Source organism: Lonchura striata, chromosome 5 (genome assembly GCF_046129695.1).
Source record: "Lonchura striata isolate bLonStr1 chromosome 5, bLonStr1.mat, whole genome shotgun sequence".
NCBI lineage: Eukaryota > Metazoa > Chordata > Aves > Passeriformes > Estrildidae > Lonchura > Lonchura striata.
The window spans coordinates 24,662,292-24,687,244 of NC_134607.1; the positions used below are offsets into that span (position 1 = coordinate 24,662,292).

At 45.4% G+C, this 24,953-nt stretch overlaps 1 protein-coding gene across 5 annotated transcripts in view; it reads left to right on the forward strand.

The window, feature by feature from the left end:
* The first annotated feature begins 302 nt into the window (after positions 1-302).
* SGSM3 (small G protein signaling modulator 3) overlaps positions 303-24,953 on the forward strand; it is a 28,922-nt gene continuing 4,271 nt past the window's right edge. Inside the window, exons 1-18 of one of the 5 annotated variants that reach the window (XM_021552810.3) lie at positions 319-377; positions 1,138-1,187; positions 7,604-7,811; positions 9,860-9,942; positions 11,200-11,285; positions 12,475-12,541; positions 13,904-14,112; positions 14,261-14,368; positions 15,151-15,294; positions 15,677-15,872; positions 16,077-16,222; positions 17,126-17,353; positions 18,238-18,292; positions 21,884-22,011; positions 22,313-22,468; positions 23,007-23,061; positions 23,484-23,533; positions 24,746-24,898. In XM_021552810.3, the coding sequence (XP_021408485.1) occupies positions 9,936-9,942; positions 11,200-11,285; positions 12,475-12,541; positions 13,904-14,112; positions 14,261-14,368; positions 15,151-15,294; positions 15,677-15,872; positions 16,077-16,222; positions 17,126-17,353; positions 18,238-18,292; positions 21,884-22,011; positions 22,313-22,468; positions 23,007-23,061; positions 23,484-23,533; positions 24,746-24,898 (1,788 nt within the window). In that variant the 5' untranslated portion in view covers positions 319-377; positions 1,138-1,187; positions 7,604-7,811; positions 9,860-9,935. Of the gene's footprint in view, positions 394-1,137; positions 1,188-7,603; positions 7,812-9,859; positions 9,943-11,199; positions 11,286-12,474; positions 12,542-13,903; positions 14,113-14,260; positions 14,369-15,150; positions 15,295-15,676; positions 15,873-16,076; positions 16,223-17,125; positions 17,354-18,237; positions 18,293-21,883; positions 22,012-22,312; positions 22,469-23,006; positions 23,062-23,483; positions 23,534-24,745; positions 24,899-24,953 lie in introns of all 5 variants that reach the window. The other 4 variants (XM_077783414.1, XM_021552808.3, XM_021552809.3 and 1 more) reach the window with 4 other exon arrangements.

Below are 24,953 nucleotides of genomic sequence, written 5' to 3' on the forward strand. Positions count from 1 at the left end.
CAGTGTTGGAGTCACCGCCCCTGGAGGTGTTTTTAAGGAAAGACTGTAAGTGGCACTCAGTGCCAACTGGTGTGGTTGACATGGTGGCATTCGGTCAGAGGGTGGACTCCATGATCTCAGCTTTTCCAGCCTCATTGATGCTGTGATTCCGTGACAGCTTCGTGAGGGCAGCTCACGCTTTGGGCCATGCCGGCGCTGAGCAGGGCCATCCCGGCTCCTTCTCCGCTCCCGCCGGGCCGCGCTTCCCGGCCTACAGCCCCCGCCGCGCCGCGCGCCGCCGCCCGCCTCCCGCGCATGCGCCCCGGCAGCGGCGCGTGGGGCCGCCGGGTCGGGGCCGGGCGCCCGCCCTGAGGGGACGGCGGCGGCGGCGGCGGCAGGTGGGTGCCGGGGCAGGTGCGTGCCGGGGCGGGCGGGACCGCCTTCGCCCCCCGGGGCTCTCAGCCCCGCACCTCCCACCGCGCCGGGGGCGCTCCCGGGAGCGGTTCCGCCACCTGTGCGGCGCACGCCTCCCCCCGGCAGCCCCCTGCCCTGCTGGCCCCTCGGGCGGAGCGGGGCCGAGCCCCCGGAGCCGCGCCGCTGCTGGGGCCGTGTGGGGCGGCGGTGCGCGGCGCGGCTCCGCTGGCCGGGCCGGGGCGGGGGATCTGGGAGGGACCCCGGCCGCGCTGACGCAGGGTCGCGCTCCGGGGAGTGACTCACGCTGTGCCTCTCGTCTGGGCTGCCCGGGACACGTTTTCCCTGCGCCCCGCTTCCCCCGGCTGGGCTCCCCCTGCTCCCCGGGACGTGCCTCTCCGCCTCTCCTCTAACCCGCCTCTCCGCCCGCCCGTGGCTGCGACTCCCGGGGGTCCTGCTCTGCCATACTCATCTGCTCTTCACGCCTGCGCCTTTTCGGAGGTGCCCCGGAGGAGAGACAGTCTGTCTCCTGTCTGGCTGGGGGGGAAGGAACAGTCACGAAACAGATGGAAATATGGCAGTATCCTCTAGGCAATGGGCACAAATAGACGTGCTGCAGGCCCTGTGATTGTCAGCTGTAATAAATGTTAGAAGGAGAGCAAGAGGCAGATGTAATTCTTCGTACCTGGTGATGTAAATCCAAGGAAGCAAAGAGCCACAGTCACGCGGATTTAAATCTCGTTGCAGGCAGTGTCTGTGGGCTCCGGGACGGCTCTTGATATCTCTTCACAGAACTGGTAAGGGCGGGAGAGAAAAAAATTTCCAATGTGTGTCTTTGCTTCCTTCCTAATTTTTTGAGAGATGCCTGAATTTAAGCAGGTGCTTTCCTTCTAAACAAGTCAGTTTCAGTGTCGGTGTGTGGGGCTTTTATATGATGTCATAGTTTCCTACTTCATGATTTCTCAGCCCTACTCTTCATGGCTTGCTGTGATTTTTTTTTTTTTTAAAGGGGGAAGTGGGAATAAAGGAAGAACAGTGCCTTGAGGAAATGGAGGATCTTTTAGTGCAAATAGATGGGAGAGCGAAGCAGCCTTACTGGAATTAAGATCAGTGGGTTTTTAGTAGTGCAAGACAGGATCTTAAAATCACTCAAGAAGGAGCTGCCACACTAGCAGGAGTGGGGCACTGCTGTGGTTTTGCTGAGCTGTTGATCAGGATACAGTTGCTTGCTGGATAATCTGAATTCTAGACCAGTTTTTCAGCTGCTACGAGGTTTGGAGTAGTGGCCTAGAAAGAAACAGCCACTGGAACAAAATTCAATTTCATTATTTATTTCTGGATCCACACAATGTGTGTGTGACTGTCCCTAAGCAGAAACAAAGGCTGAATTCCTACTCTGGATAATTCATAAAGTAAAAAGGAAGGAAGAGGGTGAGAAGAGGCATGACTGTAATTGAAGAGGTCAGGGTGGGACCGATTGTGTCATGTTAATACTATGTTCATTCCGTGTTTAACAGATTGAAAGGACAAATACTGCTTATCTTAATTCCTGATTATGATAACATTTTGATAATGTTTGATATTCTTAGGGAGATATCATTCGTAGCAACTATTCTTTTGAAGAAGTATGAAGGGAGTTTCTGAGGGGCAGCAGAGAGGAGAGGCATATTTCTGGAGGAATTACACTGATCAGGGAATGATAGAATTGAGGTGAGGAAAGTACTGCACGCTTGCGCAGGACTGAAATAATTCTCCAGTTTTAGGGTTCTCTGCTAATGTTGTTTAGGTTTTTCTTCTTTGCTGTGCATTTAATCTGTCCCTTTCCCATAAGGTGGGATCTTTTGCCAATCTCAGTGTTCCAGAGAACCTTGACAATATTTTAAGATAGGCAATAATCAAAATATTTGGCTCTTAAAAATTACTATGTTTTACCTAAGGTGACATGGTAACAGTAGAGATTATTGATCAAGAGATCTGTGTGAGAACTGCCAGTCTTAGTCCCATTCTTGGTGAATTGATTTGTGTGTTACAAAATTGTTTCCTCTGTTTGGTGTTTGGGATGCTTTGACAAAGGAATTAGTGATACCGTGTTTGAGGCAATAACTGTTTTGGAAATTATTGGAATTATGCCTCTTCCTGGCTGTTAATTACAAACTTCTCACTAACACATCAGAAGTAGCGAAAACTTGAAAAAAATCCTGAGGAGTATTGCAGCTTTATCTGCAGTGATAAAGGTCAGGTGCTTTATATTTTGGTGTATGTGGTCCTACAGCTTTTCTAGCTAAATCAGCAATGACCCTTGCTGGTGATCTGTATCACACTGGTTATTCTAGATCCTACCCTAATTCAAATGGATAAGATTTGGAGAATTTGCAACTGTCCAGTAGGAGGAGGTAAACAAACAGCTTCATTCTGTGTTGTGGGTGTGATGTCTTAAGTGTCCCTTAGGAAATGGAGAGGTTTTGGTACTTCAGGTTTGTTTCCTCAGCCACATAAAGATTTGTCTAAACTTCTTTCTCTGCCACTTTTTATCCCAGGGTTGAGGTTTTTGATACATAAAGCTTACACAGGCTGAGTATCTGGGAGTAGTGGGGAAAATCTTACTTGTCAGCTGTGTTGCTGCTGGCACCAGGTAGGGAAGAGAAGGACCTTATCTTGCCACATTTGTTTTGTCTTTGAGGAGGTCTCAGATTTTTTTAAACTGGAGCATAACCAGTTACATTGGTAACAGCAATTTTGTTCCTGACTTAAGGAAAACACCCTGGAAGAAATGCAAACACACTTGTTTTATGTGATAGGTGAGGAGAGTGTTGGGAAGAACACACAAACATTTACAGAACTGGTGGACATTACCATACTAATTAGTATTAGTATTACTACAAGAACTGTTCTTACTGCCCAGTAAGTGCTGGCTGGGAAGTATTTGATGATTCAGAGAGGAGAAAGAAAGTCCATAAACCAACAATCTTTTTTTTCTCTGGAGAAGAAATCTTCCTGGTCCCCAGAATCAGGAAATATCAGAGGTTTTGTTTTGTTTTGTTACAAATATTAACAATCCTTGTATATTTTGCTTTTTTTTCCTCTTAAGTTATCTGTGCATATAAATTTCTGCAGGAGTGAGGTCTGAGTAGTCCAATATGACATGCTAGATAAGAGCTTTGCAAACAGTCCTGAGAGGTGTTTTGAGTGTTACTAACCTCTTCAGAATGTTAAGTCCTATAAAGACAAAGCCCTGAAGCCAAATGAAACAAGTCCTGCTTAGAGTCCTGTGAAGTGAGTCTGACTTTTTTTGTGAATACCGGAGCAAATAGTAACAAAATGGAGCTACAGGAGAGTGACCTGAAATGAGCCTTTCCTGTGCCTCACCAAGGTAACAGCAAAACCTCTGCCAATCCTCTGAGTCCCTGTCAAGGAAGAGCCATTGTTCAGGCCCTTGTTCCATTGTCACTGGGAGCAGTAGGATGAGACCAGCTTGAGAATCAAACTTCCACCCAGGCGAGCCTACAGGGCTGGTGATGGAGACAGCCTCAGGTGGCACTGCTTGTCACCACTCAGGACAGGGGTGTGATATAAAAGACTTCATAATACCTGACTTCAAATAACTGTCAGTAGTGTCTTTTAACCTTTCTTTGGTTGGTACAGCCCCACATCTCTAACAGGAATATTTTCTTTCAAGTTTCTGTATTCAAATGAAACTGGACAGTTTTGATTGATTGCTTTCCACAGACATCTCATAGTTTACAGTCTTGCAATGGACCAGAAGGTAAACAACTCTTCTAAAAAATTTTTGGGAAAACAAATTTCTGTAGAGCTCTGCAGAAGTGCCCAGGTCCTGCACTGCACTGTGCTTATTTGGGTGAAAATGCCCATTTATTGTGCAGTACTTGACCCTCATGGAAGATATGTTTAGACACTAATGATAAACCTTTGGTTTATATTTGCATAGTGGTGTTTAACAGAGGATTGCCTTTACCCTAAACCTTGAAGACTGGGGTGACTACAGGCCTGCCTTTTTTGGCACATACAGGTTTTCTTGCCTATGTGTTGAAAGCAAGGAGAATTTTGCTGTGCAGTGAGAGTGAACACCATGCGAGTTTGTATCCTGGCCTGTCTTTCTAACTTCATTTGATGCAGATAGAAAACCCCAAAAACTGTTGTTCCTGTACTCAACTGTAATCCTCCTGAGTTGCAAGACTCTCTATTCCTGTCACATATCTTTTCACCACTCAAATAATGGGAGTACTGAGCAAGAGGAAACTCTTGCTCTGATCCCAAGGATCTTGACTAACAGGAGGTTCTCCACGGAGGTGCAGTTCATGCTTAGCTTGCATGCTGTTTGCTTTGGAGCCAGGTAAATAAAAGGCAGTTCTGCTCTGGAAATAAAATATCTGTTGATGTGTAGGATACCTGCATTCTACATAAGTAGGTGTTACATAGGGGTGTTTCTGAGACAAGGTTGACATATTGAAGTGTGGTCAGGAAATCCCATCTATGGTCTGCCTGTCCAATGCATAAGCAGTAGGAAGCAGGATTCCACTTTTTCACATCCTTATTTTCAAAATGGAGATGCAATGGGAACAAAACTGCAAGTTACTTGTTTCGTTCTTTTGTATAAACTGATAATTTACATAGCTCAGCAGCTTCAGCTCCACTGGAGCTCTCTGTAATTGCAGCAGGCATTGCTGGACACCGAGCAGTGCAAGGAGCAGAACTGTTGCATGGAAGTACCTTTTAGTTATATTTCTGCACAGAATTACATTTCCAATGAGGGCAGGAATCCACAGGGTGCTTTATGGCAGGAGACACAGAGTTCCAGTTTACTTTTTGCTGTCTCTGTTGCTCTAATAGTGCCGTGAGGCAGCTGGGAGGAAACACTTTGCCCTGCCACATTCCTGCTGTCAATATATGATCCCAGTTAATGACTGGGCAGCGCTGGAGTCCTGGGTGGTGCCTCTACAGTCAGTGGTGTAACCTCTCAGAAGCTTGCCTGCCTGCCTGGCTCTGCAAGCCTCCCCCTTGCTGCTCTCCAGGTCTCTCATCTCCCTTTTGAGACCTGCCCTAAGCTTCTGGTGCATCTCTGGTTCACTTCCAGTACTACAAGAAGTGGCGTGAGAGCAGTTAAAGTTCCCAGCTCTTCATTCCTAGTCATGTCATAGAGAGGAAGCCTGAAGGCGACCTCAGCACTTCCAGCCTGCATTTGTACATGTTGCTCAACACCCAAAGCAGCATGAAGCTGGTCGTGGTTTGTAAGCCTCAGACAGGAAGTTTGGGATGAGCCAGGTTCACTAACATCATATTGACTCCTTAACCGGTGTCCATGTGGGATTCTGCATTTTTTACAAAGCCTCAGGCTCTCAGGATGTGAGGGACAGGAGCTCTCTGCATCTTGTCTGCCACTCTTGGTCAGGTGTGTGGCTGCTCTTTGCTCACTTATGTATTTGTTTGTGAAGCTGGAGTTCTCTTCTGACTCTGTGTGCAAAGCAAATATTGACTTGTGGACTAATGGCATTTGCAGCTCCAGGATATGCCTTTGCCTGACTTGAGGGAGATGCTGATGGGGGAAGGGAAGGAATGCCAAGGGCATCCTGCTGAGAGTTCCTTGGACCATTAATTGAGCAAATCAGGATTATAATTTGGAAAACATAAGTTTTCTGGTTGTGAGAAGACAAAATTGAACTTCTAGTTCAGTGCAGAGCTTTTGTCTGATTTCTGAGAGAGGTATTAAATTGGACACAATCTACTTGGGATTATAAAGCTGAGCTAGAAGAGGCTTCTAGAGCTATAGCTATGTGCATAGCCTCCTGATGGGTGCTGTGACTTTCAATCACTTCTCTCTCTTCCAAAACTTTCTTTCTTAATAAAGGAAGAGAATAAAAACAGTGGAAACCAGCTAACAATCCAGAGGTGGTAGTGGGATTTACTGCATACACTGTTGCTTTCTGTTCATTAAACGTAAAGGAAAACAGAGTTTTTCCCATGCCAGCTGTCAGAAGAGGTGTTGTAACTGTCAGAACAGAGGTGCAATTCCTGTAACAGTGAATGAAAATTATTCTAGAAATAATTGTTATGCTTGTTCTGTTCCTTCTGATGATACTCAGTGGAGGTTCCTGCATAGTTACTGGTTGTAAAGTTTTCAGGCTACAAAGACATTGCTTGGTAAAATGTTTGTCTTCTGCACAGTCTGCTAGAGGTATGCTGCCTTTTTGGTGGATTTTTTTTTAAACAGTGAGGGAAGAACACTCTTGGGAAGGAGTTTCTGCCCCAAAATAAAGGTTCTACTGAAAGGCTCCGGACAGTGTCACTTTGTGCTTAGCACATCCAGGCCCTACCAGCACAGGCTTAGGTGGAGATCACCTCAGCAAAAGAGGCTAAGCAGGTAAAACACAGGCAGCAGGAAATTGCTATTTGGGTTTGCCAGGAGCCAGGTAATTGAAATCTCTCATGCTACAGCTGTGGGGAAGAGCCAGTGTGTCCAGGAGAGGAGCAGTATTTCCAAGTGGAAGTAAATTTGCAGTACTGCTTCGCAAACATCAATTTCTGAAGGCACCTGCACTAGGAAATAAACTAATTGGACATAATACTGCATGGTGTGTGTTTGCAACTCCAACAAAGGTGTTGCAGGTGGAGTACCTGATGTTGTACCTGATGCTGAGTGCATGCTTCCATTGTAGCCTTCTTTTTCAGGTACGTCACACCTCTGTTCTAGCAGGCTGGAAACAATGATGATGTGATTTGTTTTGGACTCTGAATTCAAAAAGTAAATAAGTGATTAACAGGTACTATTTGCATTCTAGCAAAAAGTACATTTTTTTTGAAATATGAAGACTACCTGTTGTTTAGCCAAAATTGTTTCATATAAGAAACTTAAATTGCCTTTAAACATGGGACATGCTCCTTCATTTGTGAGTGAAACTGCTTTTAATTTTGTAGCACTGAGGGTTTAGGAGTTGCCATTAATATTTGTTGGATCTGATGTATTTTTTCCTTTTTATTTCTTATTGTTAATTTATGTCAGAAGTGTGTATGTTGCAAATAACAGCAATTTTACACATGTAGTTTCACAAGCTTTGTGGAGCCCTTTTTGTTACTTGCTATCTCCTGGCTAAGAGAGATTAAGAGTTGTTTTAGATTTATATCCCTCAGTCAAAGGAAAGACCTTACTATGTCAATCCCACGTGTCAGATACCCTCTTCCTCTTCCTGGTTCGCACTAGGTGGTGCCTGGCTGTGTCAGGGAACCTTCTTTCCAGTCCCTGGGATGCTGGAAGGGCTGGTTCAGTGGCCTCAGCAACTTCTCTTGGAGACAGCTGGCTCTGAGGGCAGTGCCCAGGGCAGTGTGTCCATGTGCCACAGCAGGAGCCTTCCCTTGATGTGATTCCCACTGCTCACCCTGCCCTTCTACACAACCACGTCAGCAGCAAGGTGAGCCTCACGCTCTCTCTGGCCTCTGTCCCAGATGGGTGCTTGCAGGAAGGTTTCTATGGGAACCAGGGGCAGGAAAAACCTGCCCACCAAGTTCAGTGCTCTAATGTCAGGGATAGGAGAGCTGGCAGGGGAGTGATTCCCAGCAAGGCAGAGGCGGCTTGATGGCATGGACATGAGCAGGTGTTCCATCTGCTACACCTGTCTTGGGACAAGGAGAGACTCACTCAGCACTCTCCTGCTCTGTTTCCAAGCACTATGGTTAATTCCCGTATTATGGGCTTTTTTCTCAGCCATGTGCCTGACACCCTGGCCTGGCTCTTCCACAACAGGTCGGGTCACCAGTGGCTGTACATGCAATGAAGGTTAATAATGGCTGAGGGGAATCTACTCACAAGGTCAAGGCACTGAGGAAGATTCAGAGCACAGGCAATGACAAGCGTGGCAGATGTACCATGTGGTGACTGCATTCCTAATAAAAGCCATTGGAAACAGGATTAACTGAGCTGAGAGAAGGCAGGGGAGGAGGACACTTTGCAGGTGCAGGAACAGAGCAGCCATGGTTGTGAGGCAGTGAAAAAAGCATCAAAATACATTCACAGCTATGTTGGAAGGGAAGTAAGTAATGTCAGCCAATTTACCTGCTTGGGATGTATGCTCTTTGTGTTTCCATGTAATATGAGCATGCAGATGCCCATTTTGTAATTGTTGCTATGTCTTCAACTACTAAGAAGAGTTGGTGCTAAGGAAACAAATGGGACAGGAGTGTAGGGAAGAACACACAAACATTTACAGAACTGGTGGACATGCAACTGACCATCCTGTGGACAACGCTACTTCTCAGAAACAAAAGCTGGATTTTGCCCTAAGCGTTAGTGTCGGAATGGATCAGAGTGTCTGTTCATCCAGGCTGACCTTTCTCAGGCAGAGAACTGTTTAAATCCATCAGGAGGAAACCTTATCATTGTGTTCTCAGACACAGATGTTTTTTATGCTTTTGCAGTGTTGTGCAGCTACTTATCTTGGAGTGCTGTAGCAAGTTGCTTCCTGGCTGCAGGTGCTTACTGGAAAGCTCACTGAGGTGCAAAGGCAATATAACCTTGTACTAATCAGCACTGTGAAACAACTTGGATAGGGCCTGTGGGATGAATCCTTGGGGTTCCTCCTTTTAGCAGTTTACAGTCATAAGTAGCTTTAATGAAAAGGGAAGCTGGAAAAGCCATCCTAGGTGTCCAAATGTTAGTTTCTCCCAGGTTCTTTCCCAAGGAAGTGTGAGTGACTGATCTATCCCAGCACTGGGCTTTATCTGCTTGGTAGAGGTGACTCTTGCTGTCTCCCACACACAAATTGTACGGTTGATCTTAAAGTCCAAAATCTCTCTGATTACTGAACTATTCCGCTGTTTTCCTGGAAATCCCCATAGAAATCCCCATAAAATATGCTGTTAACTAGTGCCAGGAAAGCAAGGAGGAGAGCTCTATTGCCTGATTTAGTTCAGAGGAGTCTGGTTCATGACGCTTTGCAGAGGTACTTGATAGCATCTTGTCCACATCCATGTGCTTCAGGGACTTGTATTCTGCAGCCCTATGCACTTAACTCCTGTGCTTTGTGGTGCTACCCCTAAAGTCTCTTCTGGACTTACTGCATCTAATGATTACCTCTTAAACCCTTTTCACCACTCCTGTCCCTTCTCCATGGCCAATGTCTTCAGAGAATGATGATGTATGGGGTATTTTCTTAGTTTACATCATTAAATACAGGACTCAAAATATGCAATGGAAAAGGTGTTAAAAGTTGACTTGTTTTTTTGACATTGTTTCAAGCAGCAATGCTGTTATTTCCACAAGACAAATTACAGTGTGCTCTTTCTAGCTGGTCAGTAGGTATGAAACCAAAGGAAATTCCAGTCTCTATGGGGGCGGAACTTAGATACTAAGGAATTTAATTTTCACGTGAGGAAGTTGTGTGTAAGGGGTCTGTCAGTCCCCTACCATGTTCTTAGATGCTAATTGAATTCTCTCATCACCCTTTTTTTCTTTTTATAACAGGAGTGTAATATCTCACCTCTGTGGACAGCTTTTCTGGACCTGCTGACACCTGTGCCACTCAGCCTTGCCTAGTGCAATGTCAGGTGAGCACACAGAAATTGACACAGTATTTTCTCATTTTGTTGCTTGCTCTGTCTTCAGCTGAAACTTCATAACAAATGTTTCTGGTTCCAAGAAATGGAATAGGGACCGTGACATATTTTCTGGTCAGATTGAGAGAGGAAACTTTGTGACCTAGCAGCCTTTTCACTCAGGGTAAACTCCGTTCCTTCTTTTACAAGGTAGAGGCTTTTTCAGCCATTGAACAGAGAGGAAGGAGGCTGAAATGTGGTCTGCTTTCCCCATTTTTTTTTAATATTTTCTTGATTCTGTTCTCCCCCAACACTTCCCCAAAAGTGAGTGGCTCACAATGACTGTGAGAGATTTTTGCTGTACAGTTGTAGCTCTAGGACAGGCAGAATGCTGAAGAATAACTGCAGTTCAGTTGTAGACTTCTGAGATAGAAGCTTTGCTAAAACTAGGTCTTCTCCTTTGTAAAGAAGCCAACTTTCCCACCCTGTACTTTTTTCTAGACCTTCCTTCCTGGTCAAGCTGGTTATTTCAGGGCACATAACCCTGGGGGAGACTATGCTGCAAGGCCAGGTAGACCTTTGTCTTGCTGATAGAACAATAGAAAACTTGGGACATGTTTATCTGCTTCAATTGCACGACTTGATGTCTACTTGTATTCCAAGGGAAGCTGTTCACTGGGGTTCTACCTGAGGCTGGAAGAGTCCTTGTCTTGAACACAAAAGACCATTAATATAGGCATACTTTCATTGCTGCATCTCTCTATACATGGTCTGACAATATTCCAAGCTGCTGGGAAAAAAGGGAGCAGTTGAGCATCTTTCTGAGGGCTCTGATTTTCCATTCTGGTGCCTTAGTGACAGAGTTTCAGGAAACTCTGGAGTGCTGCTGATGCTGGTCCATAGGAGGAATTTACTTCTGCAAAATAATAGTTATTTGGTGATGATACCCATGACTTGTTCACAGCTGATCACACAGCTTTTCCAAGCAGATGAGTGATCATATGATGCCATGGAACTATTTCTCTTTCCTAAGAATCACTTTCTTAGAGGTAATTCCATTTGGCCCTTTTGCCCAATAAAAAGGAACAAAACCATCTGAAATTACTGGCTTCCCTGGTGAAGTGGGAGATGTCTCAATGTTTAGAGTAGCAGTAGCAACAAACTGATGAGTGAGTCCTTCCCATGCTGGAACAGTCTGTATGGAGTGTGTATCATCCAAGGGTATTCTTCCAGGCTTTCACTGCTATGTGTTGATCTCTTTCTGTTTAGGCCATCACACTCCCTCTGCTGGGGGTCCCTTCTCAGCACTCACACCTAGCATTTGGCCTCAGGAGATCCTGGCAAAATACACACAGGTACAGTGTGGGACAGGGTGGGGATGTTCTCTGGCTCTGCAAAAGTAGGGGGAACCTGGTGTTTTCTGGTGGTCTCTGAAAGCCACATGGAAAAGGAGAGAGAGGTGCACTTTTCCTCCAATGTTTTGGTTACGGATGTCACAGGTTTTGTGGTTGCATCCTGGCTTTTGCAAGAGAATCTTGCAGAGTATAAAGAAACTTCTATGAATTATTTCCCTGCTGTTTTGCAACTATTGCTCCACTGTAAAAATGTTGACACCCTCAGGGAGCCTCTGTCATCATCAAGCTACTCTGGACATCTTGTGCATGGCAGGAAATGCTAGTTTCAAGCTTGACACCAGGTGGGTAGAGCAGGAAGGAAGGAAGCAGCTGTGGAATTTTGTAATTTAGCCACAGTGTTTGCTGAAAGTAGATTAAAGCTTTTTGTTGGAGGTGTATGGGCAGTGCTTCTTGCTTCTTACATGCTGCCTGGTTGCAGTGCTTGCAAGAGTCCCCACAGGAGGTGTGGGTGGGCTTGTGGGAAAGGGGAGAAAGCAGTAGGTATTTACTCCTAAAAAAAGTCTGGAGGTAATCTCCACTGTGTATCCCCCAGTATGCCCCAATGCCAACCATGAGCACAGATGAGGAAGGTTGAGATTTTTTGAAGGTCATGGACCTTAAGTTTCTTTGGCCTATAATTTGGACTTGCATCACAGGTGCAAATCCTGGTTTTGCCTGCTGCCTTTCAAAGGACACTTGAGAGCAACAGGCAGGAGATGGAGTGGTACAGGGAGCTGAGTTGGCAGTGTGTGTGCAGAGGTAACAGGAAGGATGGCTGTGTATTAGTGATGCATATAGTAGAGGTCACTTTAGCTGGTGTGTGGGTGTGTGTATATTCCTCAGTCCATGAGGAGGGCTATTTGTCCCTCCAGGTGAGCAGTTCTGATCTTGATAAGATGCTGTGCTGAAGTCCTGATGGGAAAATCTGTATAGTTTTTTTCCATTGAGAAGTCAAAATGGGAACGACAGGCAACATCTCCTCAGCTGGGAATTGTGGTGGGAAGCTTTAAAAATTAAAGGGCAAGGAGTCTAGTTGCTCAAAGGGCACAGAATGAGCAGTGGTGGGATGAGACAATATCTGTGTGACTCTGTGTGGTTATTCAGTGATAAACTGCTGAAAATGTCTGTTTTCCTTCCTTGCATCTCCCAGAAAGAAGAATCTGTCGAGCAGCCGGAGTTCCGCTATGATGAATTTGGTTTCCGAGTTGACAAGGAAGGTAAATCCAGTCCTGTCCCTCCCACTTGCATTGTGTTCAGCCCTTCCCATGCTTTTAAGTGTGGCAGGATTTTACAACCATTCTGTGCTAAGTCTTGTCTACCCACCTGTTTCTATGTCCTACCATTTGTAATCAAGTGCATTAGATGTGCTGGCCTTATGGAAGTCCAGAGCATAGACTATGCAGCAATTATTTCCATCCGCTTATGCTGTGCCATGGGGAAGAGGAAGAAAAGTTGGGGAGTTACCATTTCCATTAGCAGCTGCATGCTGGAGAAGGGCTACTTTCCCAGTTCACAGTGGGATCTCCTTTGTGTCCAGTAGCACTGCAAGGGCTCATAGCAGGCACAGTGCTGTCTGCTGAAAAACTCATGGCCAAGGAGCGTGGTGATATGTTCTGCCCACCCTTAGCAAAGTGTAGGGCAAAAACCTACATCCTAGTTTTTCTGCAAGCTGTGGAGGCAGACAATCAAATAGGAGGCATGGAGTGCTGTTGAAGCTGAGCATCAAACTACAATAGCTGGCTGCCTTAGCAAAGAGGAAGAGAAAGAAGTACGAGATGAAGGAATTGTTTCATGGGCCCTGGGGGTCATTCCCAGGGCTCAGACTATATAATATAAGGGCAAAAGTTGTTTGCACATGTGCCCCTGAGGCACCTTGAGTCATAGAGGATCCTCTTTGAAGCAATCACCTGAAGATGAGGACAGAACGTTGTGATTTTTTTTTCAGACAGAACATCTGTGCATTATAAAATCAGCAGAAAGATTTGGAGCACATTGTTGGGGTGTATTATATGATGGACAGAGTGTCTTATGTCAAACCTGTCCTTGTGCTAAAGCATCTATTTCAGGAAGCCAGCCTCAGGTTAAGGTGCTTTCTCATTGTGAATTTGGAAGTGTCTTTATTAAACTGTTTTTGGTGATTAAATAGCCCCAGAGTTAACATTTTTCACCGCATTACTTCCATGACCATATAGCTTTTGCTTGCCAATTCTGGGCCTTGCTATGCTTTTGTCAGCCTGATTTACAGATCCTGCAAAACCCAACAGGATGACTGCTGCCAGGATCTTGTTTAATTACAGCCACACTGTGGTCTAAATAAGTAAGTAGGGACTAGAAACCTGCTGACAGCTTCTTTAGTTATCAAGGTCCCAAGCCTTTTGCTTATGACCATAAAATTTGCTGCATGGAGTAGGCAGTTAGAAACCAACCTTTGCCTTTCCATGCTCTGACTGGAAGATATGAATGTTTTGAATGTGCTTTTTTCAGATGGCTATCTTATTTCCCACCCTGCCATGTGTTCATTTCCTCTCCTGTACCCTGTCTCATTTGTCTGTTTCCTTCTCTACCCTTTGCTGAAACAGATGGTGCTGAGCCAAACTCCAGCAAGCTTCTGGGGGTCCCACTGACAGAGGAGCCACAGCAGAGGCTCAAGTGGCAGGCTCATCTGGAATTCACACACAACCATGATGTGGGCGACCTCACCTGGGACAAAATTGAGGTCACCCTGCCACATTCAGACAAGCTGCGCTCCCTGGTGCTGGCCGGCATCCCACATAGCATGAGGCCACAGGTGAGAGTGCTGCCTCTTCTGGGCAGGCACTCCTGCCTGGAGTAAGAGATCGTGGAATGGGATCTCTTGAGATGACAGTTGAGAAGGTGCCAGATTATGGCTTTCTGTGGCTGAGTGACTTGTGTCTCTGTTCACCTTGTCCCCCCAGTTGTGGATGCGCCTTTCAGGGGCTTTGCAGAAGAAGAGGAACTCAGAGATGTCATATCGAGATATTATGAAAAACAGCTCTAACGATGAAACCATTGCTGCCAAACAGGTAGGAGATCCTTCCTAGTGCTGAGTGGGAAGAAGGGCAAGATCTGCTGTGTGAGGCAGTGCTGTCTGCCTGAAAGCTGCAGCGGGGATAGTTGAGAGGATGTGTGATTAAGTCCTGGTAAAGCTTAATCCTGTGGAACATATTTCTCCTCTGTTTTGTTGGAATAGCAATTGTTTAGCTCTACACCTTCCTAGGACAGCAGGAAAAGGGTTAGAAAAATGCTGCAGTTGCATCTCAGGAAACATCACCATAGTCACTGAGGGAAGGGAAAGATACAAGGCTGACAGATGCACCTCTGTTGAGATTGTGGCAGCTGCTTTCAGGGCCTGTCTTTCTTCCCTCAAGCACAAAATTTCTGAACACCAGCAAGACTGTTAAAGGGTATTTTCTCTCTTCCTTTGACTTCACAGATTTGGCCAGGTTGTTGTTTTTTCTCTGGAATGCATTTGTTGGGAAGCCATGCTTGAAATCCAAGCAGATGTAATTCTCAACTAGTGTATGTTTCCTATTGTCAGTGGTGAAACTAGGGTCTGAGTTTAGGCAAGTATTTCTAGGGATTTGGCAAGCCACTGTCTTCACTGGCATTTTCCCACATGTCTTTGAAGGCTGTTAAACTGACCTCAGATGCTTGGACAGGGACATCTTTGGTGTTTGAGGACTTACAGGTGGATGTGGGGAGGCAGAGTTCCCTGATGCAGGGGGCCAGGGGAAGTGCAGAGAGCTGAAGGCAGTTTTTCAGATGCTGCAAGCTGACTCTGTCCTTGTTTATGGCTGCCTGACAGATTGAAAAGGACTTGCTACGGACAATGCCCAGCAACGCCTGCTTCTCCAATATGAACAGCATCGGGGTGCCGCGGCTGCGCAGGATACTACGGGGACTTGCCTGGCTCTACCCAGACATTGGATATTGTCAGGGCACTGGCATGGTAACTTGCTTTTACAGTGTCTTTGTGATAGGGATCAGTTTGTATCTGGTTGCTACACTACAGCCAATTATTTGAGGTAGTACTGCCAGATACTGTGGTCTCCAGGTGAGCTGAAAAGATATCCCTTCCACCTGGAATACTTTTCCTAAAGAAAGGAGAGCAGAATAGCACCACACATTCAAAGATACAGAAGACTGTGATCCATCTGTTGGAGAGGGGGCAGTCATTATACTGAGGAGAAATCCCTTCAGTGAAGACTGTAGTAGAGCTCCTGCAGAAGGAAGATTTTTGGCACCTAGATACTGGTCCATCTCTCCATGTGAGAAAGTGGGGAAAGAGTTCCCACTTAGAACATGCAGTTTTTCTTCCTTCAAAATCCTAGGTGGCTGCCTCTCTGCTGCTCTTCTTGGAGGAGGAAGATGCCTTCTGGATGATGTGTGCTATCATTGAGGAATTGGTTCCTGCCTCCTACTTCAGCACCACCCTCATGGGTGTGCAGACAGACCAGCGTGTCCTGCGGCAGCTCATTGTGCAGTACCTGCCCCGCCTGGACAAGCTGCTTCAGGAGCACGACATTGGTAAAAGTGTGCCTTAGAAATTTCTTGCCAGGGTGACATGCAGACAAAGAGTATTGTTCTTTTTAAACAAAGGGGAGCACCAGGGAGAGGAGCAAACCTCCTGACCCTGGAGGCAAGGCATGGAGGAAAGCCCTTAGGAGAGTCCACTTTCAGTGGTTGACTGATTTCCTTTGTTGTGATTATTTTCCATGTCTCTGTTCACAGAGCTCTCCTTGATCACCTTGCACTGGTTCCTAACCTCTTTCGCTAGTGTTGTCCACATCAAGCTGCTGCTACGTATTTGGGACCTCTTCTTCTACGAGGGCTCTCTGGTGCTGTTCCAAGTCACTTTGGGCATGCTAAGTATGAAGGTAATTCCCAACTCCTCTCCCACCTTTATCATACTTCAGTGTTTATTTCTGAGATTTTGAGGCAAGAAGGTTTTGTATCCACTTGTTGTATGTGGTTTGGGAGTGTGTTAGGGAAGACAACTTCCTGCTGCCTTCAGAACTGGAGGCTGTGAAAATCTTTACTGAAATTAGAGATTGCTGTTTCCCATGCGTACCTCATTTGTTGCCACATAATGAAACCTCATCAGCTGCCACCCTCTAATCAGTCTAGATCCCAGCCTGAGGGTCCACCTTATCTAAATCTAAACTGAGATACCTCTTGATTTTGCACAACCTGGGAGGAAAGAGAAAGTCAAAGTTGTGATCATCTGAGAAGTTTTGGATGGCATTGCTTGAATGCTCTAAGAGATTAACATTGTCCTGACTGCATTTGATTTGGTTGGCCTGATCTTTTCCTTTTCTATGTGAAAAACAGTTTTGTATTCAGTTTGCTGTGTGAAGGGCAAGAGCGATCCTGCTGGGAGTAAGGGGAAGGTGGAGCACAGTTTGACATGGCAGGTGCTCTGGAGTGCAATTCCCATTCTCTTATCCCTGGCAAGATCCCTGCTGTGACCAGTCCTAGCAGTTGGTGCAGAATAGGTTTGGGTTTGGTTTTCTGTGCTGATTTGACTTAATTTCAATGGCGAATGCTGTGATTCAAAAAAATGCTGGCTAGAATTCTAGGAGGAGAGTGCAGTAGAGCAGTAAAAGATGCTGTTCCCCTCTCAAAAGTAGCTAGGACTTTTCCTGTTGAAGGTTTTTTTTAATGGAATTTTCTAGTTGTACCTGCCCAGGCTCTACACTGAATGTAAAACTGCATCTAGCAGCCTCAGGAGCACAGTCATGTTACTCCTCCATGAGGCAAAAATGACTGTGTTGTTGCAGGAGGATGAGCTGATCCAGTCTGAGAACTCTGCCTCGATCTTCAACACGCTGTCAGACATCCCGAGCCAGATTGAAGACGCAGATGTGTTGCTGCGAGAGGCCATGCGCGTGGCTGGCTCGCTGACGGACGTGGCGGTGGAGACCCAGCGCCGCAAGCACCTGGCCTACCTCATCGCTGAGCAGGGGCAGCTGCTCAACTCCAGCACCACTGTCAACAACCTATCCAAAGTGAGTGCACAGAGTCCCACTGCCTCTGCTGCTCCCTTTTTACCATTCCTTACATATTCCCACCCAATTATGGCTTGTGAGCAGTAGGTCCTCCTGTTTGAGAGGATTTTTGGTTCCAGGATAATGGTTACCGAGTAAAGAAAATGTATTGGGAAATCCTACACCAATGGCATGCTGCCAATCCTGTCCTGGTTGATAAATCCCCAGATGAAAGGGATATTAGCGCTGTTTGTAATTATCATCATGAAAGTGATGATGAAATGTGATGCATTTCATTAATGGAAACTAAAAGAAACAACATATGCTTTTGGCAGAATTTCCTTGAAGCACAGAGTAGGAACTGAATTTAATCCATTACTAAAGAACTGGTACACTAAAATAACCTTGGAAGGTAGAGTCAGAAAACAGCAGCAGCTGCTTTTGAGGAGCCAAATTAAAAATGCAGCTGTGTTTAATCTTGGACTAAAATCTATGGTTGCAAAACAAGACAGGCAATTCTAAAATGTAATAGCCATACACATAGAAATTTATATGGAATTGCTTTTTGCAACAAATACAATTAGAGTTAAAATTATTTAGAGTTAAAATAAAATTATTATATTTACATGGATCGTGGTTGATTCTTGAACTTCAATTATGCTTTTTTAATAATTAAGCTATAAAGTACCTGTTGCACATGGAGCAGATGGAGCAGTAAAGCTGATGCAATGTGTTAGGACTAGAGTAATTCCTGTCTAATACTGCCACTTCACTGCCCTGCCCCTTCTAGTGGTCTATGACAGGATCCCTTTCCCAGAACTGACTAGAATGGAGAGTTGCTTTATTTTCTTTCTGAAGTCTGTCCTAATGTGTGCACTTCATTCTCTCTGTTCCCTCTCCCACAGATTGTGCGACGCAGGACTCAGCGCAGGAAATCCGGCATCACCTCTCTGCTTTTTGGTAAGGACAATCCTGTGCCTTTTGTGTGTTGTTGGTGTCTGTAGCAGTTTAGGAAGGAGGCGAGCAGGCAAAGGAGGGAAACACTAGGACAGAGGGATCGGAGAGAAGGGAGTCAGAACTGAAGGATGAGAGGGAAGAAGTGCAGTTTACTACTTGATTTCTTTGATATGAGCTCAGAAAGTAAATTTTAGGTTAGACAGTCCATGAACAGTGGGCCAACAGGACGTGCAGCTCAGCCCAGCTGTAATGTCCTTCTTGCACTGACCAACTCATCGGACACATTTTCTGGCAGACCTTATGGAGTCCACAGGCTGGATGTGGTACTCTCTGATCTTACTCTGCTCAGTTCAGGAACATCTCTGAATATGTGAGACAGGGCAGGATCTCTAGTGTGTCATCCATCAAAATTATAAAGGAGAGTTAGATGTTGTGACTTCAACAACAACAATGGGAAGTCTTGCTTTTGACTCTTAATTTTCTTCACTTATGAGCCAAGTCAGCATATGTCCAGAAAGGGTACAGTCAGAATAGCTTTTGGAGGAGTTTAAGAGTAACTTATTTCTTGACTCCATAAGAGTCTGTATGCTGTAAGCCTCACTGTCAGCACCTTACTTGAAATTGGCTGGTCTTTTTGAAATTGCCACATGTCACCACAGGAATTGTTTTTCCGGAAGAAGGCAACATACTGAATTTGCAGGACTCAGTGTTCCTGTTGTTGTTGAAATAGCCTGAATAAATCTAAAAATGGGCTTTACTGGTCTTTCCAGAGAGGAGCTTTTCTGATGTTCTCCAGGAAGCTGATATATTTTTTCCTACAAGCACATAGAACAGTACATATAAAAATGATGGTGGAATACCCACGATGCTGTAAAGTCAAGCATGCAGAAGTGAAGAAACACAGGAAAGTTGCTTGTGCAACCTAAACTCAGAGCTTTTCTATGTAATGTTATCATACAGTTGGTACAGACTGAACTTGCTGGGAATTTGGCTGCTTCACACACCTTTCTTGTGTCTGTCTCCTTGACAGTTTGAGTATTTTCATGGAGGTGATAGTGAGTTATGCACTTGCACAAAGATAAATTTTAAGTTCAAGATTCAAAATATATCAGTGGTAGAAAAAAGATAATTGATAGGGTTTTACCATTTTAGTGGGGCTTCTGTACAATAACCATCATGTGTTTTACCTAACATTATTAATATTTAAAACGTTAGTTAAAACTGAGAAGTTGTCATCCTGCAGTAGTTGACCACAATGGAAAAATTCAGCCCAAGTGAGAGGAAGGAAAGCGTGTATGTGATAAATTCACCCTCTACTGGGAACTGACAGTCAATCCTAAATGTAGTCTGCTGCCTGTGCCTAAATGTGTCTACTACTGTGTAGTACTGGTACTTACTTCCCTCATCTGGGAGGGAAGGAGAACTTACCCAGAGATTAATTCTTCTTCCTTAGAGTGAATTCAGATGTGGTAGTAACTTGGGCAGGAGTCATAGAATCACAGTAGCACTGTTTAGAAGAGACCTCTCAGTGTCTGTATTCCAACATCTCCTACTTGAAGCAGACTCTTGCTCATGCTAGATCAGGTTGGTCAGGGCTTTCTGTAGTTGAGATACAAAGAGTTGTACTAGATTCACAATGCAGGAAGAGAAACAAATAAGGAAAGATTATTTGGTGGAGAGCAGAACATGCAAGAGGTGTTTTCCTGTTGTGTGGGCATTGCAGCAAGGGAATACAGAAGAGCTCCTCCTGTGCAGAGCTGTGTAGCTCATCAGTTTTTGCAGGCTCCAAGTAGAGCTCCGCACATGTGGCTGATCATGCAATGTGGTTTCCTGTTTGGAAATGTGGGTGTTGAAGTTTGAAAGTGTACATGTTGAGTGCAGTGAGGTGAGTCTGGGGGACACGCCAGCTGTTTTCCTCTTACCATACACACTTTAAGGTGAGAGTGTGGAACTTGCTTCCCACATCTCCTGCTTGTGTTTGTCTAGGATTGATCTGAGTAGAGAAGGAAGAGCATGGTGTTTTGGCCAGATGGGACTGAGAGATGACAGAAAGAATCAATGATCTATGTAAATGAAAGCAGCCCACAGAGCTAGTGTAGCTGTGGTTTAGTTTCTTCTCTAGTTGCATTCTATTTTAGCAGCATGACATTTTTGGGAACCCCTGACATCTACGTGCTCACCTATCTATCTTCCATCTCTGCATCTCTGAATACTGAGAGTACTGGCATGCCCTGTACCTACCCCTGGATACAGAGGAGGAGATTTTGTTATTTTTTTATTACTTAGACTGGGAGTAACTATGCCCCACAATTTTTCTAATTCAGAAGCAAAGTTCAGTTTTCTCTTAAGCTCTGTGAATGTGATGTATCTCAAATAATTTAATGTAGCAGATATAAAATTATTTTTGTAATTGTTTTCTATCTAATGTTGTGCTTTTGTTTATGTTTCTAAAGTTTGGGTCTTTTTAATTAGGATCACATGACTAAAAGGTACTCTTAATCACTTTTCAATTAGCACAAGTTTAACGTGTGTATAGCTGTTGCAGCAGCTGTAGCTCAGGCCATGCTTTATTTATATGGTTTTCTATAATGCTGCTAGAAGATAAGCAGAGTAATAATTTGCTAGCTGGTGATTTACTTGGGTCCTGAATAAAAGCTGTGTTTGTACAAACATTAGAGTTCAGTGAAAAAATACATAAATTTAAATGTTAATTATGTTAATCAAGCTACCACATCTTCAGTATATTATAGAGGGAGCAAAAACAGATATATGAAAGTACACTTTGGATTTAATAGAAAATTATTTTTTTAGAAAAATAAGGAAATGGTTCATTGTTCCCAAACATCATGTACCCAGTATTTAAGGCATGTAGATACATTAACAAAAAGAATCTAAAGAATCCACCCTATCGGGTATCTTTCTGCGTAAGGCAATAGACATAGGCTGTCAAAACTCCTGGGGGAATTAGTGATAGTTAAAAGATGCTTTGGTAACTTTTACTTTGGGCTCATGACCATTTCTGTACACCCCAAACATTTGAAGTCTGGCTCTTAAGTAGCTTGAGGTCTCTCGTGGCTCTGACTTCATAACTGGGACAAGAAAATAGGCTGTCTTAGTTTTTCAGATCTTTTCCAAGACTCAGTGAAGAATGTGCTCTCAGCCTGTGAGTTATATAAATATCAAAAGTAATTCAACCAAAACGTGATTCAGTTTCAAGAGAATGTCAGCTGAAGGGAATTACTGCAAGTTCACCAGTCTTGTATCCCACCTTTCAGCTGACCATATATTACAGACACGTCTTGAAAGTAGTACTTTGGTATACTGAGTTTCCCAGACAGATCAAAGATGGCATATTCCAGTTCGATATGCAGATGGAAGTATCATCTCCTTAAACTTTGATGCAGTCAGATTGGTATGTACTATTTACATTATTGAATAGATTGGCAGTAAGTACCTGCCTTAGTTTAGGTACTTCTGATGTTAGGCTTGTTTGGTTTCTTCAGAACCAATAAATTCTAACAGTAACAAAATAATAAATACCATGTACTTGCTTTACTTCCATTGCTTTCCCTCTGGCTGCATGGGCTCCACCAGGGGATGATGATCTGGAGGCACTGAAAGCCAAGAACATCAAGCAGACAGAGCTGGTGGCTGACCTGCGTGAGGCCATTCTCCAGGTGGCACGGCACTTCCAGTGTGTGGATCCCAAAAACTGCATAATTGTGAGTGGAAACAGCTGGATCTGCACTGCTGTGTGCTCCAGGCATGAGTTTTGAGTGTTCAACACAGGACATGGCTGTTCAAATGTTCTTGAGGTGTGGGCTTGAGAAAGAGCATGCCAGGTGTAATGGCTGGAGGGTGAGGCTTGCTTAATTCATCTGTGGTGGAGGGCTGTGCTGAGAGGCTGTCTGCTGTCTAGGAGCAGGAAAAGGTTTGGAAACAAGAGCAGGCAAGCTTTGGCAGGTAACCAGGAGACACTTGTGGACTTTGATTCCTCTCTGCTCTCATGTGTGTACCTGCTAGGATCTGACCCCAGACTACAGCATGGAGAGCCACCAGCGGGACCATGAGAACTACGTGGCCTGTTCCCGCAACCGGCGCCGCCGAGCCAAGGCACTGCTGGATTTTGAGCGCCACGATGATGACGAGCTGGGCTTCCGCAAAAACGACATCATTACGGTGTGTCAGACTGTGGACAGGCATCACGGGGGACAAGCAGACCCAGCTTGTTTGGGACGCTGTGCTACCTCTCCTGCAGGGGAAAGAAGGGAGGAGATAAGAGCCCAGTTAGAAGCCCAAGAGAAGCAGCTGGTGCTCCTAGGAACTGCCTGGGGATGAGGCAGTGTGTTTCTCTGAGTGTTGTCTTGTGGGTCGTTCTTGCTGCCACCACCAAGGCCCTTTCCTGGCTGCTGCATGGCTGTGCAAAAGATGAATTTGGTCCAGCCCAAGTCCCAGTTTAATACTGCATACTGAACTGTGATACAACTGTAAAAGCATCCATTTGCATTCAGCTGTGAGCGTCCCATCTAAAACTTGGGAGAAGAGGATGTTTGCAGTAGTTTAGTGCCCTTGAAGGCCCTGGGCCATGTGAAATGAGAACATTGGCAAAGCAGTTGGGAAGAAAGCAGTTCCTCATTGTGGACACACAGCCAGGCAGCTGTACCCCTCCTGCCACTGCAACCTCTTCAACTGGTATTTTCCACTCCCTCTTTTTCAGATCATTTCCCAGAAGGATGAGCACTGTTGGGTGGGAGAGCTGAATGGACTGAGAGGTGAGAACAGGATGGGTTGCACTGGGGAGAATGGGGCCAGATGCAGAGCATCCATTCATCTACAACAACTACTCTGGCAGCAAAGGCTCTGCCAGGTACCCAGAGTATCCGCCAGGGGCAAAGCAAACGTATGAGAGCAGTCATGCAGCAGTGACCCGGTTACTTCTTGCAAACAGCAAGTTTAGGCTCCATCCTCCTGGCATGGGGTGGTTGGGTGCATGCCACCACTGCTGCATATGAGCAGTGTTCTGCAATTGACTTTCTTGTACAACTGCCTTAGTTATTGTGATTTTGAGGCAGTTTGCTTCCTTCTTTGGGGGTAGGTCCTATGAACTCTGATTTTTATCTCAGCTCTTACTGGGCTTTGTGTAAGGATTTCTCGGTATCTTTATCAGGCTCATCTCTTTGTTCACTCTTTGTAGGTTGGTTTCCTGCAAAATTTGTGGAGATCTTGGATGAGCGGAGTAAAGAGGTACCTCAAAACCCCACCATTACAAAAAAAACCTTCACATTTAAAAAAATAGTTTTGTCATAACTGAAAAAAGCCACAGATGAAAAGAGCCATAGATTTCCCTCCTTCAGTCTGTTTGCTTTCTCTGGCCATTGAGTACTTTGTGATGTGATCAGGCAGCCTACCTTCCTAAGCCTGTTTGCTCAACTTCTTCATGCTGACCAAATGGAGAATGAGGGCCCCAGAGGGCTGCCGAGGCATCTGTGTGGGATGCCTGGGGTTGCAAGGACCCTAGAGATGAGGAAACAGGGCAATGATTCTATCTGCTCCCAGCTGCCTGTGTTCTTTTACTCCTTTGAGGCTGTACCTATGGATCCTGCTCATGCTTTGTGGCCATGACAGTAAATTTTTCCCAAGCAGCTGTGCCCAAGGGGACAATCCATCTTAGTTCCTCTTACAGCTGGCAGTGATGGGATGGCGCTTATCTATAGCAGATACTTCAATATGTGCTCAAGATTTGGGTAGTGTGTATGAGACAAACATTAGCAGCTTTTGACCTCAGCAGTTTTCAGGGGAAATGGAGAAGGTCCAGTTCTCTTTCTTCTCAGCATCTGGGGAGTGAGGAAGAGCTCAAAGGCTGACCCAAGGCCCCCTAGAGAAGCCCCCAGAGAGATGTCAGTATTCACATATTGCTTCCTTCCCCCTCTCTCGGGCTGGCTCCTTAGATGCAGATCACCTCTCTGTGCACAGAAATGTCCTGCATGCTGAGTGTTTCTCCTCCTAACTGTGGAAACAGAGAGGATCCCACTTACAGATGTTAGCAGAGTGTCAGTGTGATACCTCAAAGTGATGTACCCCCTGACCTGGAAATTCCTATTTACTTCTGTTTGTCTTGACTTTTAGCAGCTTACAGAGTCCCAGAGATCTTCAGTGCAAGTCCCTCTCCACACCTTAGCTCAGTCAACATCACACCATCACATTCCTGTGTGCTGAATGCTGCCAGGATGGTGCTGGGGTCACTTGTGTGGTCTTCTGGGCCACCTAAACACAAAGATCCCAGGAGATCCCCTGCAGTAGCACAGAACATGGGGCCTTATGCAAGAGCATGACAGGTAGAGGAGGGAAGGGGTTCTGTTAGGCACCTGGGAGTGGAATTGGTCTGTGCAGAGATGTGGATGAGTGGACCACCTCCACCTCTCTGCCCCCTGAGAGCTGGCTCTTCCTGTTCCTCAGTACTCCATCGCTGGAGATGACTCTGTCACAGAGGGAGTGACAGACTTGGTGCGAGGGACACTCTGTCCAGCCTTGAAGTCCATATTTGAACATGGATTGAAGAAGCCATCTCTGTTGGGGGGGGCCTGCCACCCTTGGCTGTTCATTGAAGAGGTGAGATGTCCCAGTTCCCTTCATGGGGTAGTGTTGTCAGAGGGCTGAGATGACT